Raw genomic sequence first — 16,444 nt, forward strand, 5'->3', positions numbered from 1 at the left:
AAAACTTTCCATTGACATGAACCAATCAGATAAGAGTTGATTTCTGCATTAAGACCCTCGCCAGAGTTGCTTATTCACCACACTGACTAAGATGGAGAGGCCAAGACTTGTTCTTATCGCACTAATCTGTAAGAACTTTTTTTTTTTTTTTTTTTTTTTTTTTTACTTTTTCAGCTAAATGAAAATGTCACTACTGTGAAAATTTTGGAATAATAGTATAATTTAAAGTGCTTCATAAAGTTATTTTGTGATTTTACAGTTTTACTGTTTCTTTAGAAAATAATCTATGGAGAAGAAGTGGAGATGAAAGTCAGACCAGGAGACAACATCACTCTCTACTGTGATTGCTCTATAACTCTTGGTTCTGTCATTGTGTGGATAAGAAACTGCTCTCATGAAAATCAACCCTCTCTCATAATAGAATTTAGGAAACTGTACCTCGAGATATTTCAGCGATTCAGCTTTATCCACAACCCCTATAATAATTCTTATGATCTACATATTACTAACATCAGTGTGTCTGATCTGGGACTGTACTACTGTAAAAAAGTAGAGAATAAGGTAAATCAAGATGAAAAAGGCATCCTCTCGGGATCAGAAGTGTACTATTCTGGAAACCAAACAACTCGTCTCTCTCTGGAAGGTAAGAAAACACTTCTGTTAGTCATTATTACATCATTGTTTGTGTAATTCTGGAAAACTTTACCTTCTCAGTGAAGTGAAAAAATTAGTTTTTTATTAATATTCATTGATAGATTTGTGTTTATTTTTTGTTAAGCGAATTCTTGCTCTGAACCCTCTGCACCTCCTGACTGTCTGCTCTGCTGGACGCTGCTGTTCAGTATGTGTCTGGTGTGTGTCCTCCTCTCCTCCATCTGTGTGTTCTGCTTCTTTTGTAAGAAAACTACAGGTAATCATTCGCTTATACACAATCTTTGTGTTGCCACTTTATTTTTTTATTATACAAAACAGTTTTGTAAATTACGATTCTTTGGCTTAGCAATAATGTAATAATAATGTTAGAAACTGAAGCATAACATTACCATAACTACTTGCACTTTAAAGCATTTATGTATGTAAGTGATGTTCTAATTTAACAATCCATTGCAGATGCTGCGACAGATCAGAAGGATAAGTTAAAAGGTAGAAATACAGCTGAGGTATGAATAATATGATCATGGACATTCATTACAAACATTGGCTCTTTTTCTAAAAACTGAAACATTAATTAATTTATTTTAATTTCAGTGCGTGTATACAGAGGTGTGTTATGCATCTTTAGATGTGATCACCAAGAGACAAAAGCAACGCAAGACAAAGCGAGTGCAGAGTTCTGACTTCAGTACTTACGCTCAGGTCAGAACACAAACTGAATAGACCTAAAACAGAACTGAGGTGGATTCTGACACTTTCCAAACATAAAAAAGATTGCAGGTTTCATTGTTATGTAAGATCACATGTAATTATATAAGGACTTTTTACCATTTCTTCTGAATGTAAAATATATGTAATTCCAAACTTGGATACTTTTCACAATGTTTTTATTTGTATTTATTTTTTATGAGCTAATAAATTAAAAAATGTAATTTTGTTATTCTGGCACTGCTCTGGCTTTGTTTATTTTATTATTATTATTTTATTCTATTCTTTTACCTCTAATAAAACTGCTTTAGTACAGTCTTTGTGGACAAACAGTGATGATCTGAATAACAGGATGTGGTTTGCGGTGTAAAGTGATGTTTATTTTAAGGTGTATATTTCTGTTCAACTGAATGACTGCAACATTTATCTGACTCAGCTTTACAATTAAGCCCAATTTCTATAAAGCACACTCCATGCTTGTAAGGACAGTGTGTTTTGGATAACAGAATGTGACAAGCAAACAGACAGTCTTAAAACTTAAAAATCTTTAATTCAATAAAGAAAAAAGTCAGATGCCCTCTTAGTTACTTCTCATTAGTCATATATTCTTTTTTTCCTTTTCATTTTATTACTTTCCTTCAGACAGGTGCATTAGATACTAATTGTTCATAAATTTTGCATAGTTAAAATCAAATTTTAATCAAATCAAATTTTAATCAAATATTCAAAGCATCAGAGTTTCTCTTCAAAGAGGTTTTACTCAATCACTGTTTTTCTCAAGAAAGGGTCTTGTTTTATTCTCATTTAAAAAGATATGAATCTTAAACTCAGAATTTTCATTTAGTTTAGTGCTTGTGTGCTTATGAGAGAAATAGGAAAGGAAATGGGTAGGATAGAGGTTGATGTGAATAAATGCTTATGTGGTGAGTTTGTGGTAAATTTGGTTTGTATGCATGCAGTGTTTGCAAAAGCCTTAATTTCTTTAGACTCTGGTGGATGAGGAAGTATCACATTTACTGCATTTCGTTTCAGTTTTTGCTAGACAGCATTTTGTACACTTCCTATTACTTTGGTAATGCACACCACGTGGCAATTCAAATGATGTTCACATGAAGATTGTCTAAACTAATATGTGCTTCTTCTACCTGTAAATTTACTTTGCCACTATATTTAATGGGATGACATTGTATAATTTCACTTTATCTTTCCATAATTTGTCTAAAAGCGACTTATTTTGGTGTTCAGGGCTGCGTTTCCCAAAAGCTTTGTAAGCCTAAGACGTTCGTAAAAACGACCGTACGACTGATTTTAATATTACGGTCTGTTTCCCAAAAGCATCGTAACTAGCACTTGAAAATCATCGTAGATCTACGAGTGCTCTGGGGTAAAAGTAAAAACCCTAAGTGCATCGTAAGAAGACAGATTTATGCGGTCACCTTTAGGACAATCGGAAGATTGCACCTTTAACATTATTCAAGTGCAATGCGATTATAATATAAAGTTTTGATTTTACTTTATTGTACACTTTATTACTCGTTTTTAAATTAATTTATAAATGAAATAATTCAAAAAGGGCAGAAAAATAGCAATAAACATCTAAATTAAATGACTGAAAAAATGAATAAAATTTGTAATGTAGGAAATATGCTTCAAAGACTGGGGGGAAAATCTTTCAATGACTTGCTGACGTAGAAAACCATATTGGACCCGGAAATAACCTCTCTCTCTCTATATACTGTATATAAAGTATATTAGCATATTATTATGTAAGGTTTAATATTATACATTATAATATAATATAATATTGTATTGTATGATATTGTATTGTATTATAGTTATATCCAAGTAGTCTGTAGCATTAGGTTAACATTTATATTAACGATCGTGTACTACAATTACAAGCCATTCTATAAGGTGGCGTTTCAGCACTCGACAAACGGATAGCGACTCCTAAGTAGCTCTTAAAGCAGAGCTACGTGCGATTGCTTTCAGTGCATTCTTGGGAAACGCACGTGAAACAACAATGAACGATAGTAAAATGACTCGTAGAAAACAGTTTTAAGCGCTAAGATCAATCGTTATGGGGAAACCCGGCCCAGATCCGTCAGTGTGTTTAGTTTTACTAGAGGCCACGGGGGGCAATGTAGGTTTGCTTTTGTAAAAACGTTAAAAACGTCTAAAAGATGTCAATTTAATGCTTGTTATTACAATCCACATACACAAAGCACATTTCTATGTCAAAGTTACACAGCAAATAAATAAGTCATATCAGTTGACGTGATTCAGTTGGTTCAGTCTCCCTAACTGTGTTCATCAAAGCATTAATGTCCTAAAAGGTATGTTAAAGATAAGTGACAAGAGAACGCATAAGGGGACAACATATTTATTTATTTTTGTTTATGGGGGTACTTAAATGGGTATGTTTATGTGTTTAAGGCCATATCATTAAAATCACCAGTAGGTGGCGCTAATGTAGTTTCTGCAAAAAGTGTTTTACTCTTTAGTCCAACATAAAATTAATTCCATACATTTTTAAGGATAAAGATCAACAAATTATGAGTCCTTGTGTTTTTTTTTTAATATAACTGTTTTGCTTTATACTTTATACATCAGTACCACCAGTTTTACACTGTAGGCATTTTTAGGTTTTTCACCATTACAGCACCACCTAACCTAGCTTCCTCAAATGTATGCTATATTTATGCTAAGGTTTGTATTACCTTTTTAAAGGGCACCTATTATGCAAAATCCACTTTTACATGGTGTTTATACATACATGTTTGTTGGCAGTGTGTGTACACAACCACCCTACAATGTTCAAAAATCCACCTACTTATTTTAAATCCCCATTAACCAAATCAGTCTCAATTGACATGCCATTCTGATTCTCTGTGTTGTGTGCCATCACATTTTTAGGCCCCCGCCCACAGTCTATAACAGATAATCCTGCATTACCATCATAGTTTCCTCCCTTAGCGAGTTCTCTTGTATGCTGTACTCTATTTTTTCCACACATGAGCTTCTGTAACATTGACAATGTCTCGTAAATATCCTGGAGAGTCTTCATTTTCTTCCAACATCTGAGCCACTGAGGGCACAGTGGATTACTTTTATTTTTGAAGATAATGTACCTCAAAATCTACTGTAGCTGTTTGTTACAGTAGGCATGCAAAGCAGAGATGTATATGCAACATCCTCTTCTAGGATGGGGCAGGAATATGCAGCTTATTTGCATTTAAAGTTACACACACCAAAACATCTTTTTTTTTAAGACACACCCCCAAAAATTACGTTTTCCATGTTATAATAAATTAAATGTGGGGTATTTTGAGCTGAAACTTCAAAGAGACATTATGGGGACACCAAGGACCAATTTTACATATTGTGAAAAGGGGCATAATTGGTTCCCTTTAAATAATTAAAAAACTATGCCAATCCCAGAACTATTAATTTTCCTGAGGTTGCTGTTTTGATCTCAAAGTTTTTGTTCATCTCATGTTCTTGATTTTAGCTTGAAACACTAGAGAAAAAAATCATAGAAAAATACAACAATAATAATAATAATAATAATAATAATAATAAACCCTGCTTGATGGATACAAATTTCTTTTGGCAAAAGTTCTCAATAACCTTGGGTTTTTAATAAAAAATATTGAAAATGGTGTTGTGGATTCATGGATTTTCTCATTTAAAGAATTACTTGTTTAAAACTGATAAAGAAATGAATATTAGATATTCTTCAGAAAATGTGAAAATTTAATTTCTTGTATTGCACACTATTCTAACAATTATGTAATATATTTAATTTAATTAGATTTTATTAAATGTGTGGAGAACCAATAGAAATTCAGCACATTGGACAGCTCCCACTGCTGAATGGACTGAATAACCGATATCTGCTGAATATATTCTAAAGTATATGAGGCCATCCCTCCATAATGTTGAGTTAGTATTAAGTAAAGCCACATCTGCAGCACCTTACAGACATAGCTAAAAAGCATATTCAGCTGGTGTCTGACAACAATCAATCACATATAAATCACTGCTGTATTTGGCCTCTGGAGGTTGCATATGAGGATGTCTCATGTCATCATTGAGGATGTCTTGTATCTGAAAATTAACCATTATAAAATGTACTGATATTCCTCATGAGGCAGGGATAACTGTAAATTTTGATAACTTTGAATGTGATAGTTACACTTCTGAAATTAGTAGAAAAATCACATACAGTATGCAGCTAACAAATGCAATTGACACCCAGCAAGCACCTGCAGAGTTTCTCCAAAAAAAAGTAACTGAAAATACTCTGACCACAAAGAGTGGGCTGTCTGAGTACAACCCAAAGAGGGGAGATAGCACTATCTAGATAGGTGCTCAGGAGACCGCTATTTGAAAACCTAAACAGTGGAGCAATCACTGAGCTAAAACATAGCTATCCCCAGATAGCTAGGCTCTATGAAAGGGAACCACTCCAGGAGAGAGTTTACTGGAACTGCAGTAGAACACAGCTAGCCTCAGATAGCTGTATTCAAGTAAACCCGTCCTGTAATAACAATGGCTGGAATATAACCACCCCAGATGGCTATGCTAATGAGGTCCCCAATCCATGTCAGTCCCACAGTAGACAATACACAGCTAGCCTAGACAGCCTTCCTGCAGAGATGCCCAGTCCACAGAGAGCGGGCTATCTACTTACAACCCTAACAGGGGGGATATCACTGTCTAGGCAAGGGATCATGGAGTCTGCTACTTAAAGACCCTAAAAAGGGTAGCTATGTACCTAGGAAGGGCTACAACAAGAGAGACTGACTGAAACTACCCAGACCACAAAGAGTGGGCTGTCTACTTACAACCCCAAAGACACAAGACAGCACTGTCTAGGAAAGGGCTCAAGAGGCCATTATTTGAAACTTCAAGCAGGTGAGAAATCACTGAGGTAGCACATAGTTTTCCTCAGATGCCCATCCTGTCATATAATGGTTGGAATATAACCACCCTCAGATGGCTTTACTAAGAAGGTCCCCAATCCGTGTCAGTCCCACAGTATGCTAGCGAAACACCATGTCATGCACCAGAGGCTCACAAGAGGGAGATCTGGACCATTAGTAAATTATTTATCAAAAAGTAGACACAAAGATCATTAGTTCAAGATCAAAGCCTGATGTAAGCTGTAGCTATAACAGTAGAGGATGGACACAGCTATCTTTGAATAGCTGTTCACTCAGTTAAGGCTTAAGCCCAGAAGCCCAGACCATGGAAGTGGGCCATCTACTTAAAACCCTGAAGGGGAGACAGCCCTTATGAAACAAAAATATATTGCAGTATATTGGAAAATATCATGTAATATATTAGGCATATATTCTTATATATGGGATTTAATATTTATTTTTTCCAATATATTGCAATATATTGAAAGCGGCAATCATTTGTATATTTTGCAATATATTATATAATATATGTATCATCAATATATTATTAAATGTATTCAAATATATAATATATTAAAAAATAAAAAGGGAAAATAATATATTACAATATATCACTATATATTTTAAGAAATATATTGCTAAATATATTTTCCTTTCGTAAGGGAGCACGGTCCATGCAAGGGGTTCACAGAGACCACTATTTAAAAACCCTGAAAAGGAGAGCAATCTCTGGAGAATACAGTCTGAGTTATATCATGTAATGTCCTGGCTATTCCAAGCTCTATCATTGCTTTCAGCGGATGTTAGGGTGAGTCGTCCACAAGTCATCAAATAAAGCATGCACATTCATAATAAAATGTGGCACACATGGCTCTGAGGGGTGAATAAATGTGTTCTGTAGTGAATGCATGCGTTTTTGTAAGAAAAATATCCATGTTTCAAACGTAATTCCTTTCTCTCACTTCTAATCTGTCATAGGCGGAAGCTGTTCTGGCAGATGTTGTACCATGTTAGCACAGTGTAAGCACCTCTGAGATATGCTAGTCTCACAAGTTTGCTTATAGTACCAAAGGTTTGTATTGGCTTATATTGAAATCCTCCGACATTTTTCTATCCAAATGCTGGGTTTGACCTAATTTGTGTCCGGTGATTTGTTTTGTTCTCTCTTAGCATTTGCCACTAATCACGCAATGCTGGCGTACTACAACATCTGCCGGAACAGTTTCCGCCTGTGACAGATAATGGAAGTGTGAGAAAGGTGTTTAATACGTTTGAAATATGGATATTTTTCTTACAAAAAAAAAACATGCATTCACTACAGACCACCTTTATTCACCCCCCAGAGCCATGTCTGGCAAGTTTTTATTATGAATGCACTCACTTTATTTGACGACTTGTGGACTGTTCAACTGTAACATCCGCTGACTGCAATGATAGAGCTTGGAATGGCCAGGACAATTTTAATATAACTCCGACTGGATTCGTCTGAAAGAAGAAAGTCATATACACCTAGAGTGTTTCAAGGGTGAGTAAAACACAAGCTAATTTTCATCTTTGGGTGAACTAACCCTCACTGTAAACCCTAATGTTGTCTTGACTTAAAAAATCAAGTAATGTTGACTAAACATTAATTAAAATTTTGCGTTTTGGTCCTGCCACTTAAAAATATGAGTTAATTTAACTAATTTACCTTCAAAATGCATAAACTTAAGATTTCAAGTGTTGTGAGCTCAAAATCATGAGTAATCCTTTGGAAAAACTCAACGTCACTCTGTTCTTCCTTTAATGTGATTGGCCATGGGAGGAATTCTGCCTAGCAACAAGAGAACAAAAGCACTGATTGGTGGATTACAAAATTCATCCTTTTGGTCTGTTTGGTTTGCTGAACTACATTTCAAGATGACGTTTTTTTTTAGTGTATTATGTTAGGTGAGTAAAGTTATGTAGATATGAAGTTGTTTTGCATGATTTCTACTAGTGAAATATGTTATCCTTGTGGTACGTGATTTTGATATGGTATGATTATTGAAACGACAACTTATAGTATTTGATGAAGTGGCCCAATCGTTTTCCTTTGAGAGAAAGAACATGGCAGCTAACGTTACTGCTTAACTCGTTAAACCTATACACTGGAAACCCAAATAAGTTGACTGAGCTAAATTGATTGAGTAAACTCGTTGCCTCAATTTAATTGAGTAATGGAGTCTCCCAAAACTTACATATTTAAGTTTATTTAACTTGACGCTTTTGTAGAAAACCCTAATAAGTTGACTGAACTAAATTGATTGAGTAAACTCGTTGCCTCAATTTAATTGAGTAATGGAGTTTCCCAAAACTTACATATTTAAGTTTATTTAACTTGACGGTTTTGTAGATTGTACTTAAATCACTCAGTTCACCAAACTTGGTGCTTATTTAATGTACTTAAACGATTATGTTCACTTAACTTGGTATTAATTTCAAGTGTACTTATATATTTAAGTTAACTCAACATGTAAATTTAACAGAAAATTATGTTCTTATTTTTGACCGCACACTTTTGCACACTGAAGTAAAACAAATAACAGCATATTTAAACTTTGACCTTTTGACAAAATGTCACAATATTTATGAAAATACAGTAAACCCTATACTGCACTGTAAAAAAAAAAGTTGTGTCAACTTAAAAAAATAAGGCAACTTATCGCTAGCGCTTTTTTGAGTAAACTTAACAAAAAATTACTATGTTTGCGTATTTTAACATCAACCTAATCCATTGGGCAAAGTTACGTCCAGTGGACATCTTTTTATGTCTTTGCAGACGTTGAAAAGATGTCCACTGAGGAGGCAGAATGTTTTATGATGTCTTTTTTAAAATGTTTTTTATGTCTTCTGTACGTCCGATATAGACATTCACAGATCCTCCTTACAAGGTTTTCTGTGTTGTAAAACACTGTTATTGTGGCAATGAGAGTTGAGATCAGACATGCACATCTTGCTTGTAATGGTGACAAGTTAAAATAAAATGTATTGCTGCAACTGTGGATTCACTTTTATGGATAGAAACCTAGTAGATAAAACAATGTACTTACTTTTTGAAAACAAATCAAATCGTCACAAACAGACATCAAGATTTTGGATATGCATCACATCAATGGTGACAATCAGAACAAAAAAGGCTGTAAAATAAGGATGAGTTTGTGCTATGGAGCTCTTTTGTTTGTCACCATTGTTGTGATGCATATGCTAAATCTAGAAGTCTGTGTGTGCGAGTACTTGATTCTTTTACTCAAAATATTTCAAATGCATTCATTTTGTCCATCTTCAAAATAAGTATTTTGCTCTTGGTGCCTGTTAAAAATATCAAACAAAACTTATTTTATGATCTCAAATACGTATTATGTGATGACTTTCTCATCAACAAAAAACATCTGATAACACCTGAGCTCATTTAAATTTGTCTTTTTTCACCACAAAAACAGCGTTTTAAAATACACCAACCCAGCAGCAACTGGACCAAGATCCCAACTAAACCAAACACTTTCCAACACAATGGTGACTTCAAATGAATCAAGTATCAACATTTAAAACCTCTGAGTGATTTAGGTAGAGTCTACAAAAGCGTCAAGTTAAATAAACTTAAATATGTACGTTTTGGGAGACTCCATTACTCAATTAAATTGAGGCAACAAGTTTACTCAATCAATTTAGTTCAGTCAACTTATTAGGGTTTTCAGTGCTTTAAGCCCAGAAGACGGGGAGCAGTGTACTCAGCCCAAACCCACTAAGCAGGATTCATAGGGACCGCCCACTTAAAAAACTACCCAGAAATCGGCTTAACTCAGGAAGAGAAATTTAATGAATGAATGACAATCATATGGGGGGGGGGGGGGGGGGGTCTCTTCTCAGCCATCACCAGTGTGCAGAATCCACCTTGATGATGCAACGGCAGCCACAAGACAACGGCACCAGTGCGCTCACTATACACCAGCTTCAGGTGGAGAGGAGAAAGAAAGATAGAACCAATTGAATGAATGGAGATTTTTAGGAGGCCCTGCTTAGCTTCAGTGGGCAACCAGTCTTGGGGTGCAGGGTGATATGGCTGAGGCATAAATTCCCAATAACCACTCTATGTGCTGAAACACCCTGGGAGAGAAAGCTTGCAAGCCTCTTTCCACAGAGTATTTAAATATATACACACCCAGCAAGGCTCTCCACACACAATAACAGCCAAGCTCAATACAGCTCCACCCACTATCTCACAGGACCATGGCTAAAACGACTCCGTACTCACACATCATTGTCATAACAACCCAACAATATATGTGGCATCTGACAACCTGTATAAAGAGGGTGTGTGGATGCCACAGATCAAAGTGACGACTGCGAGGTGAGATAAACTGTGCCATGGTTACTGCGGAACTGGGCAGCGGGAAACAAACACTTTGTTCCGCATCCCTTGCGAATAGGAACAAAAGTGAGTGGAGCCAGACTTCATGACAATTTGAGCGCGTAACTCTGAATCTCTGTGCTCTTTGCCGAGACAAATGCGAAAGCAGAATGTGCCCCCCAGTGTTAAAATCCAAACTCAGAGGCACTCATTCTCTAAGGCGCTGATTGACTCAAGCGCAATCCGTGGGATCCAATAACCCAAAAGTGTGTCTTAAACACATTAGTGCCGCAAATTTGAGTCTTTGCCGTGCCTTGGCAATAGCGGAACCCAAACTGCGAGACGCAAATGCATATCACTCATCTCTCGAGAAGAGGAACAAACCCGAATGGTGCTTCTCACTGGATAACACTCACAATGAGCACAGCGTGTTCAGAGCCCTCAAGCACCAAACACGCAAGCTCCTGACCAAGATACATGGCACAAAAATTGTGTGTGTCCTCATGTGACAGAAATCTTGGGCATAGAGGAACACTCTTTCAACAGTGCTCACATGCCTTAGTCTCTCACACACTTCAAACTGATGGCTGCTGAAGACAACAAAATTTGTGATGTATTCAGCTGGTGCCCTTTTATACTTCCAGACATGCCGCCTATGATGTCATGGGCTATGTGCACCAATGGGATTGGTGTTGTTTCACATGTGCTGATGATTAGTGACTCATGCCTGCATAGAGCACACAAATAGAATAGAATGACTAATTGTTTTAACAAATCTTTAGTACTCATCTCCAGAGGTGGAAAGTAACGAATTACATTTACTCGCGTTACTGTAATTGAGTAGCTTTTTTGTGTACTAATACTTTTTAAAGTAATTTTTTAAATCTGTAATTTTACTTTTACTTAAGTATATTTTGTTTGAAGTATTGTACTTCGCTACATTTTAAAACACATTAATTACTGAGTAAAAAAAAAAAAAAAAAAAAAAAAAATCGCTCCCTGGAAACTACGTCAGTAAATTATGGGGAGGGCAAACTGGCGCTAAAATCACAAGAAAGATGCAGACGGACAAAACAGGCGTTAGTGGTGCAGACACCGCTGAAAACGAAACCCTGTCATATTCTGAAGTTGAACTCGAAGGAAATGAAGTGAACCCCTGGCCATATGTATGCTCTATTATGCAGTGTAAGCTGTACTTGCCTAGGAAGACCAAACTAGCAGCTTATAAAATCTCGACAAGACATCAACCATTCGCAAGAATGTAGAGTTAAGCTAAATAATTGCATCGTTGCATTGGTGGTTAAAATGAAGCTTTGACATTTTAGCAAGAGGTTTTGCACAAATTAGCTAAAAAGACCATGGTGAGGAGTGTGCTATTTTTGTTTTAATGATGTGCGCGCGCATTTATAGTGCGTTCTTTAACTGTGTGATTCAGTCTCCTAAAATGCATTTAGAATGATCACAAAATTGAAGATATAGGGGCAGAAAATTCACATATTTATATAATTTCATATATTAAATCAAAATCACACAAAGAATGCCATCGTTTCCTCCAAAAATCATCATGAATATATACATACATATAACAGTTCAGTAAACAAGTTAATTAAGAGACTTGCGTTTTAGAAACCATATTGCCTTTTTAGCTCTATTTCTACAACAGAAAATAATTCCAAACACAGCCACCAAAGCACAGTTTTGCGTCTCTGAGCAACGTGACAGTGTTTCGTTCCTGAATGAATCAACCGTTTAAATGATTCGGTTCAATCGCAATGACTCACTTATTAACAGTGACTTGCTGACACATACTGGCCATTTTAATTTTACATTTAAAGTATCTTTTGATTTTTTTTAAATAATGAATTTCTTATCATTTCAAATGAGTATTCAACATTTTATGTCTTGTATATCAAAACATTATTCATGCATTTGTAACTGTCAAACTCAGTTCCTGGAGGGTCGTAGCCCTGCAGAGTTTAGTTCTAACCCTGCTCCAGCACACATCTCATGTAGTTTTCAAATAAACCTAAATGATTAGATTAGCTGGATCAGGTGTGTTTAATTAGGGTTAGATCTAAACTGTGCAGGACTGTGGCCCTCCAGGAACTGAGTTTGACACTCTTGGCCTGTCCCATTTTGATTCCCTCCCACTGTTAAAATGTAACTAAGTAATTTTTACTCTGAGTAAAGTTTAAATGAGCTACTTTTTACTTTTACTTGAGTAGATTTTTAGACTGGTACTTTTACTTGTACTTAAGTAAAATTTCATTAATGTAATGGTACTTTTACTTGAGTAGAATATTTTTGTACTCTTTCCACCTCTGCTCATCTCATGCTAGTGTATTATTGTTGAAACATCTGTACAAGTAATTAATTTATATATTATTATTATTTTTATAATATAAACGAAACACATAATGATGCCCCACACTTCTCTATTGTGAAGAAAAGATTTTTATAAAGAAAAGTACAAAGATTGAGTGCATCAAAGCCCTTTAGCAGAAATACCTCTACTACAGTCAGCCAATCAAATTAGAGTTGGCATCCGATTCCTCACTAAAGAGCCTCAAATCTTTCACATTTGAACATCCATATGCCAAGATGTGATTCTACCTAATTATCTCAAATAATCTGTCTTGTAGCTGCTTACAGTTTTCTTTTTATTTTACTCAGCTAAGATCTCAGTGGATATGTCTGCTGTCCTCTCAAGAATGTTTATGAATGTAAAAAATACATCAGACCTGTACATTAATCCGGTAATTTTCTGAGTTGTGTCTGTGACGATGAATCATAGACAGTAAAAGAAATGGACACAGCGACCCCATTGGAACTCAATTGAGACAAGTGAAGCCCATTTTTAGCGATTTTTAGCACTTCCGTTTCTGACGCGCAGACTCAAACTGACCTTGATGACGTCAACAACCTGTTTGACAGGCGTGCAAACTGCCATCGTTAATCTTGCAGAGACGGCGAGCTTGAGCAGGGAGTTCTTTGGCGTGAGTGAGCAGGAGTAAGTATTCTGATTAATTATTTTTTATAGTATTTTAAATGTTAATGTAACGCCAGGGCTTGTATCTATGGGCTTCTCTCTTGACGTCTCCCCGATTGCCTGTGAGCTTCTCCTCCGGTCTGTACGGTAATTTCTCTACTGTGCGACAGAGAGTCGAGTGGTTATGACGCAATCGTTAGCCTATTTTTACAAAAACTGTTTCTACGGGGCCATAATGTAACATAGAAGGTAATGGAGCCCTTTATATATTGTCGTGTATCTTTAGAAATAAATAATGGACAAATGGAATCTTTAAACGCCTCAGATGTAAAGTTATTCACTGACTTCAACTTCCGGTCGACTTCCTTCCCGCCTGCTATGAATACATCCCAAAAGAGTAGGGGCCAATTCTCTTCCTATTGAGGCCAAGATGGCGTCTGCTTAACACCTTCAGTTCGGAGCTCTGCTGACAAACTTTCTTTTTGCTGACCGCGGTGGTCTAAGAGAGCCTCAAACTGCCCCCATAGTGACTGGGACATCTTTTCCCGTTAGTCTTTGGCTTTTGTATGAAAGGATATCTTTCTTTTTTTACTCTTGCACACTTTTGCTCCCACGTGGAAGGGAAACAGGGAGCGCAGCAATGATGTTCGCGACAAGATACACTCCTATGCCAGAAGATCGCTTGATGCCACTTTTACGGATAAAGATTCGGGTTTAACACCACTCCCCGAAACTCCTGATAATCGCCCAGCAAAAAAACCCAAGCCGAACGTGAAGACCCCTGAAGCTCCGCCGGCTATGCTAGCAGTGATGCTACGTGTAGAAAAAATGCAAGAGGAGTGCCTAGCTAGGATGGGACACGTGGAGTCTGCCGTTAAAGCTAATAGTGCCTCTATTAAAGATGTTGTCAACTCTTTGCAGTCTCTGGCTAAGCATATGGACGATGTATTGGAGAAAATTGAGAATATTGATTCGAGGGTTTCCTCACTGCAGAAGGAGAATGCTGCTCTTCGGGATAAGGTGGAAGAAATGGACTCGTATAAGAGGAGGTGGAATCTAAGAGTGGCCGGAGTAGAGGAGAGCTCCGGTGAAAATGTAAAGCAGCTAGTGATTGACCTCTTCAGTGCAGTCTCCCCAGACATCGCAGACCAGCTTCCCCTCTCGATGGACATCGCTCACAGGCTGGGTCCGCGTTCGGATAAGCTGAAATCTTCTCGCCGCATCATCGTGCAGTTCATCTCTCGATCTCACCGGGACAAAGTCTGGAGGGATGCCCGAACATCGGCCGTGCTCGAACAGAGGAAGGTCCGGATCCTGGAAGATCTTACTCAAAGTGTCAAGGAAGCCAGAAATAAACTCTGGCCTATGGTGGAGCAGGCTAGGAAACAGGGGAAAAAGGCCGGTTTTCAAGGAGCACTTGCCATCATTAACGGCAAACGGATCTCTGTTAATGACTCGTGATTTTAAAACTGTGAGTATCACTTAGATACTGGTAATGGGTAAAGACTGCCTATAAACGTAAATACGGGGTAAAATAACCTGAGCTATGTAATAATGCTCTTGCTCCTTATTTCTGACAGCACTGTCAGTAGAGCCCTTGGTTTGTATGGTCACTTAAATTTGACTTTAGAGTAGTTCATTTAATTTGAGCGAATACTTCATTTATATATATATCTATATATTTATATAGATATATATATATTTTTTTTTTCTCTCTTTTTTTTCTTCTGCTGTTCTTGTTCGTTATATCGTTATCTATACTCTCAGTTAATGTAAGGGGGCTTAGAAATATTGTTAAAAGGAAAGCTTTATTTTTGTTTGTAAAAGGGCACAAAACTGATTTTGTTTTTTTCCAGGAATGTCATTCTCTCAAAACTGATGTGAATTTTTGGAAATCCCAGTGGGGAAATAATGTCTGGTTTTCTCACGGTACAGATTGCTCAGCTGGTGTTGGTATCCTCAAAAACAGGTTTGTGGGGGATGTCCTGGTAGCTGACTCTGATCCTTTAGGTCATTTTTGTTTACTGATAATTACAGTAAATCAGACCATTCTAATACTGATTAATCTATATGGATATAATGCCTCCTCGGAGGTGAATACTTTTTTTGATTCGTTGTAGAACAAAATAGAACACTGGTTTCAAAAATACCCCAATGCTGGAATTATTATAGGAGGGGATTTTAATATAGCTATAGATAACAGAATAGACAGATGGCCACCCAGAAACACAGCTTTAACCAATCCTCGCCTACAAGTTTTTATGGACAAGTTCTCTCTTACGGATATTTGGAGAGAGCAAAATCCAGGGATTGGTTCCTACACATGGGCAAATAAAGATGGCTCTCGTCGGTCCAGGATTGATTATTGGTTACTTTCTAAGTGTTTAATTAATTGTAATATCTCTACTAAGTTAATTATTTGCCCCCTGACTGATCATAAAGCAATCACTATCTCTGTCTCTTTCTCCTGTAACTCTATCAAAAAAGCTTCGCTATGGAAACTTAATAATTCTCTTCTCAAGTTTTCAGAAGCCAATGTTGTAATCAGCAATTTAATTGTGAAATTTTGGACTAAAGCAAAAGCGGAAAACAAATTTGGTTGTAATTGGGAACTATGCAAATTTGAAATGGGTAAATTTTCAGACAATTTAGCAGCAACCTGGCAAAAAACAGAAGGGAAGAAGAAGCTGACATACTTTTTAGACTCTCTTCTTTAACCCAACAAACAGACTTATCAGACTCTGACACTTTTGAATACCACAGGCTTAAAAATAAACTCGATGACATTTATAAACT

General features: G+C 36.6%; 1 protein-coding gene across 1 annotated transcript; it reads left to right on the forward strand.

Moving 5' to 3' along the window:
* Positions 1-265: 265 nt before the first annotated feature.
* LOC132143035 (uncharacterized) lies at positions 266-1,482 on the forward strand. Its single transcript, XM_059553199.1, has 4 exons — positions 266-643; positions 779-910; positions 1,111-1,160; positions 1,249-1,482. Exons 1-4 carry the CDS (start codon positions 304-306, stop codon positions 1,375-1,377), a joined length of 651 nt encoding a protein of 216 aa, XP_059409182.1. The 5' UTR covers positions 266-303; the 3' UTR covers positions 1,378-1,482.
* Positions 1,483-16,444: the final 14,962 nt, after the last annotated feature.

Source organism: Carassius carassius, chromosome 7 (assembly GCF_963082965.1).
Source record: "Carassius carassius chromosome 7, fCarCar2.1, whole genome shotgun sequence".
In the NCBI taxonomy this organism is placed as follows: Eukaryota; Metazoa; Chordata; class Actinopteri; order Cypriniformes; family Cyprinidae; genus Carassius; species Carassius carassius.

Excerpts from the sequence above, each read along its gene's own strand:
- LOC132143035 (XM_059553199.1), top strand. The coding sequence starts at position 304 with ATGAAAGTCAGACCAGGAGACAACATCACTCTCTACTGTGATTGCTCT. Across the intron at positions 644-778 it reads AACTCGTCTCTCTCTGGAAG|CGAATTCTTGCTCTGAACCC; the intron begins GTAAGAAAACAC and ends TTTTTTGTTAAG. Across the intron at positions 911-1,110 it reads CTTTTGTAAGAAAACTACAG|ATGCTGCGACAGATCAGAAG; the intron begins GTAATCATTCGC and ends AATCCATTGCAG.